General features: G+C 37.6%; 1 protein-coding gene across 1 annotated transcript; it reads left to right on the top strand.

Annotated features, from left to right (window-relative positions):
- Positions 1-534: 534 nt before the first annotated feature.
- LOC127799724 (LOB domain-containing protein 18-like) lies at positions 535-1,071 on the top strand. The gene has a single exon (XM_052333946.1). The coding sequence runs from the start codon at positions 535-537 to the stop codon at positions 1,069-1,071; it is 537 nt and encodes a 178-aa protein (XP_052189906.1).
- The last annotated feature ends 4,275 nt before the right edge of the window (positions 1,072-5,346 follow it).

The following is a 5,346-nucleotide window of genomic DNA, read 5'->3' as shown; positions in this document are numbered from 1 at the left end:
CCCAGGCAAGATCTAGCCGGATCTACCCAAATTCGGGCAAATCTACCAAGTACCCAGATCCAACCAGATCTACCTAGATTCGACCAAATCTACCCATTACCCAGATCCAACCAAATCTATCCAAATCCAATAAGATCTACACAGATCTAGCCAGATTCGACCACATCTACCATTACCCAGATCTAGCCAAATCTACCTAGATCTGGTAAGATATACCCAGATAAATTAGTATCTACCCATTACCCAGATCCATCCAGATCTACCCAGATTTAGCAAGATCTACCTAGTACCCTGATCCACAGGCCGTTGCTCCGCTAACCTCCAGATCCGGCTACGCCGCCGCTGCTTATTGCTGCCATTAGATTTGAAACCAAATTTGGGTTAACCTGACCCGATTAGATCCGACCCGACTCGATTAGATCTAACCCATACCCAATTCGACCCATCCAACTAGATCCAATTAAATCCAACCCATCTGAATAGATTCGACCCATACCCGATCCGGTCAAATCTTAGCCAGTACCCAGATCCATCATGCCAAGACACCGAACTCGATGCGGTGCTTGCCTAGTCTTGAATAGAAGATGCACCCCACTGTGCATCTTTGCCCCTTACTTTTTCCATGAGGAAGGATCTACTTATTTTGCTGTCATCCGTAACGTTTTTGGTGACAGAAATGCCTCCATCCTCCTGGCCGAGCTTCTGGTAAGTGACCAGATTGGGCCAGCCGTTACACTTACTATTAAAGCTCTAGCTCGGCATGAAGATCTCGTTTATGGCTGTATATCCCATATTAATGCCCTCCAACAACAATTTAGTGATCTGCAAGCATGTCGAGCCTTTTTACAGGATTTATTATTTGCAAACCATTTTGCATATCCGCAACCTATTCCAAATTGGTCTCACCCACAACCTAATCCAAATCCTATTCCAAAAAATGCCTCGCTTCCTAGTTTCCCAGAGGCTACTTCTCTACCTTACCCTGCCGATACTAGTAGTAGCCAGTGGCCACTCCGAGACGACATCGATGAGCTTGGACCCATCGTGTTCAACAATCATCGTCGGCATTGAGTATCGACAACATCGGGAAAAATCATTAGAACTTAGCATCTTTATGAGATGAGAGATTATATGTATGAAAGTGAGTTGTGATTTTAAGTTGTAAATTATTTTTGTATGGAAGAGAAAAATGTATGATAAATTTTATGATTGAGAGAGTATGTGAGAAAATTGTATATATGAGAGATTGCATATGTGTGCTGGTTATTGTATAATAGTCTTGATGTTTATAAACTAAGTACGAATCAATTTAAGTTAACTTAATTTGGATAGTCCATATATATATATATATATATATTCTCATTTATATAATTTAGGTGTGAGGTGAAAAGAATATAATATATTAAATTAATTTATTATAATTATGAGATTTATAATTTAATTATTTTTTTAAATAAATATTAATTTAATGTAATAGTTTAAATTATTTTATTACCATAATTTAGATTATTATCATAAATTATTAGTTAAATTATTTAATAATTATTATGTTGAAGTATGTCTTCATTTCTAGAATGAAGTTCATTATTTAACCTAGTCTAGAGAATTTGGGACAAGACCCAAATGTGAATTATATATATATATATATTCTCAGTTATCATAATCATAAATTATTTTATTAACTACTCATTGAATACCATCCCTGAACAAACAAATAATCAAATGCTACTTATAAAACTTAGAAATGCAGAATGAAAACCTTATAAAGAGCTTTGTTTTTTTTAAGTTGGTAGATATATATATATATGTATTTGTATATATATATACATGAATACTGATAGTGCTTTTATAGCATATTCTCATGCTTTGTAATTTAATCTATCTCTAATACTTTCAATTTTTGTTGTATCTAGTACGATGGATAGGAATGGATGCAATTGGATGATAGACTGACCAGCATGTTAATGGGGTTGGTCAATTCCTTGAATTCACTTTTCGACACACGCTTAAATGGTAGAATTAGGTGTCCCTGCATGACTTGTAACAATATAGAAGTGAGAGTTCGGGAAGAGATGAGATTTCATCTACTAAGGTATGGAATTGTTAAGAATTATGTCACTTGGTACCATCACGGGAAGGATGTGTTTGCTGAAGTAGATAGTAGTGATGATGACGATGAGGACAGTAATGATGATGGTATGCATCCTATGTTGGAAGAAGCATTTGGGATGCACAACATCAATGTTGAGATGGGTGGTGGTTCCTTTACTAGTAATGACGAGCCTAACCAACCCGCCAAAAAGTTCTATGATATTTTGAGAGATGTTGAACAACCTCTTTATCCAAGATGTGATCATGCTTTGAAACTTGAATTCCTTGTGAAATTACTACATTTGAAATGCTTGAGTGGTTAAAGCAATAATTCCTTCAACACTTTGCTCGAGCTCATTAGATCAGCATTTTCTGTCAGTGAAACTGTACCATCTTTGTATTACGAAGCTAGAAAGTTCATTTGAGATTTGGGTCTTAATTATGAGAAGATAGATGCATGTCCAAACGACTACATGCTTTTTCGAAAAGAATATGCAAACTCCCATGAATATGTAAAATGTGGTGCTTCTAGATGGAAGATAGTAGTAACACAGAATGATTCACCTAGCAAGAAGATACCTATCAAAACTCTAAGATATTTTCCCCTGACCCCACAGCTTCAAAGGCTATATATGTCTTCAAAAATAGCTGCAGATATGAGATGGCACGATGAGGAGCGTGTTAAGGATGGGTTGCTATGACATCCAGCTGATTCTGAAGCTTGGAAAAGGTTGGATGGGGACTTTATCCATCTTTCTCAAGTGATCCTCGCAATGTTTGACTTGGCTTGGCAAGTGATGGATTTAATCCATTTGGCGCCATGAGTGTTTGCTCATAGTACATGGCCAGTAGTGGTAGTTCCATACAATTTTCCCCTATGGAAGTGCATGAAACAACCATATTTCATGCTCTCCTTGCTTATCCCCGGTCCAAAAGCACCTGGAAATCAGATTGATGTGTTCTTGCAACCATTGATTGAGGAATTAAAGGAATTATGGGAGATCGGTGTTGAAACTTATGATGCCTCAAAGAAACAAAATTTTCAGCTATATGCAGCTCTTTTGTGGACTATTAATGACTTCCCTACATATGCTAATCTATCTAGATATAGTACAAATGGAAGGTGGGCTTGTCTTTGTTGCAACAAGGACATTGATTCTCGATGGTTGACATATGGGAAAAAAATTTGTTACATGGGTCATCGTCGCTTTTTACCTATGATCCACAGATGGCGCGACAATAAATCTCGTTTTGATGGTAAGGTAGAGCAAAGGGAACAACCACTACAACTATTTGGGCATGATGTTCTTAATCAATTATGCACGCTTGAGAAAGAAAATTAGCAGGGGTCTAGTGAAACTTGGTTAAAGCATTGGAAGAAAAAAAGTATTTTCTTTGACTTGCCATATTGGAAAGATTTTCTGTCACGTCACAATCCTGGCATCATGCACATCGAGAAGAATGTATGTGACAATGTTTTTGGAACGATCATTAATATTGAATGAAAATCAAAGGATGGTAAGAAAGCACACATGGATTTACTAAAGCTAGGCATTAGGAAGGAACTTCACATCAACGAAGATGGTAAACTACCTCTTGCATGCTATACTTTATCTTCAAAAGAAAAATTGATGCTGTTGGAATTTTTGAAAGAGGAGAAAGTACCTAATGGTTATTCATCAAATGTTTCAAGATTAGTGAATATTAAGGAGTGTAAAATTTCTTCTTTGAAGAGTTATGATTCCCACATACTTATGTTGCGGTTAATATGTAACGGCCCGCCTCCCGGATGTAACACCCCGTGTTACTAGTGTTAGAAAAATGAAAGGAAAGCCCAAGAAGGCCCTTGAGATGGAAGGGCTTAGGCCGGTATCATAGTACCGAGGCAGGGGTATTTTGGTAATCTGGGCAGTGAGACCCGATAAGAGGTTGGGTATAGACCTTGGGTATTGCCTAATGCTGGGAGTAAGAATTTTAGCTACATTTAATAGGCCCTTGAATGGTGTGAGAAGCCAAGGGTGGTTGTGAGCAGCGGGGTAGCAATAAAAAAATGGCCGAATCGACTGCAGGGAAGGCCCCAGGACTCTGATGACCGGGAATAAAGGCATAGGGACGAGTGAGCGTCCCAAGATATGATTTTTGGTGTCAAGAGAAGTTGGACTAGAGACAGTTTTCGGTATCGCTATAATACAACGAAAAATACCGAATGGGCCGCAAGTTTTGCCGATAGCCTCCGACAAAGTGCTGAAGCCTGAAGGGTGGTCAAGTGTTGTGAGGCTAGCATGATGGAAGCGGCTCTGGTATGGACAGAAGTCCCAGCTAGGTGCCGGGATGAATCTGACCTTGAAGTGAAAGGTTAGAAATTAGTTTTGGTAAATAAATCAAGCAAGGGAGTCTTAATGGTGATTTTGACAAGGTTTTGGTCATGGGAGACATGCATGTATATATGTGCATGTGTAAAGGGTTGTGCATAAGTGTATCTATGGGCATGAGTATTGTGTAGATATTTTGAGAATATATGAGTGATTAAAGAAATTTTAAAGGAAAAAGATTATTAGTCACTCAAGCATTTAATGAGGCAATGATGGTGGCTTTTCTTTAATTCCAAAAGAAAATATTTATGTCTCTCACCATTAATAAAGGCCTTTATGATGTTGGAAGAGAAAAGAAAATTAATTGGAAAAGAAAAATTTTGTCTTGAGATGGAAGACATGATCCAATGGCCAAGATTAGGGATTGGAGGCCAAGTAGGTGTCTAGTGATGACACTTGGCATAGTCTTGGGAAGAAAGATCATGTATGTATGTGTATGTGCATGGGTGGAGCCATACATGATCATATATATGTGGAGGTTGGGAGAAGATAAAGTGAATTAAGATAATTCAAAAAGGAAAGTAAAGTGGACTTTCAAGCATTTATTAAGGGCAATCATTATGTTGCCTAAAAGAAAAATGCAAAAAGAAAAGAAAATGGTCAAGCATTTATGAGTGAAAATGAGGGATTAATTTAAAGAGATATTATGTGATTTTAGTCACTCAAGCCATTAAAGAGTGTGATGATGGTGTTGGGAGGCTTGACTTTCAAGATATATATGCATACATATATATGTGGTGTGTTATGAAAATGGAAGAATAAGGATTTTAATGAGAGGTGGGGATTAATTCTCCCATTTCAAGAGAGATCCAAAGGTTCATATTAAACCTTGGAGGTTGGGAGAAAGGTGTAAGATATATATATGAGAGAGGTTTAGGGATGG

Source organism: Diospyros lotus, chromosome 4 (genome assembly GCF_014633365.1).
Source record: "Diospyros lotus cultivar Yz01 chromosome 4, ASM1463336v1, whole genome shotgun sequence".
Classification (NCBI taxonomy): domain Eukaryota; kingdom Viridiplantae; phylum Streptophyta; class Magnoliopsida; order Ericales; family Ebenaceae; genus Diospyros; species Diospyros lotus.
The sequence above is the reverse complement of the archived record's forward strand: the minus strand, read 5'-3'. Positions and strand labels throughout refer to the sequence as shown.

Bases quoted from the DNA above. Each gene is read 5' to 3' on its own strand.
- LOC127799724 (XM_052333946.1), top strand. From the start codon at position 535: ATGCCAAGACACCGAACTCGATGCGGTGCTTGCCTAGTCTTGAATAGA.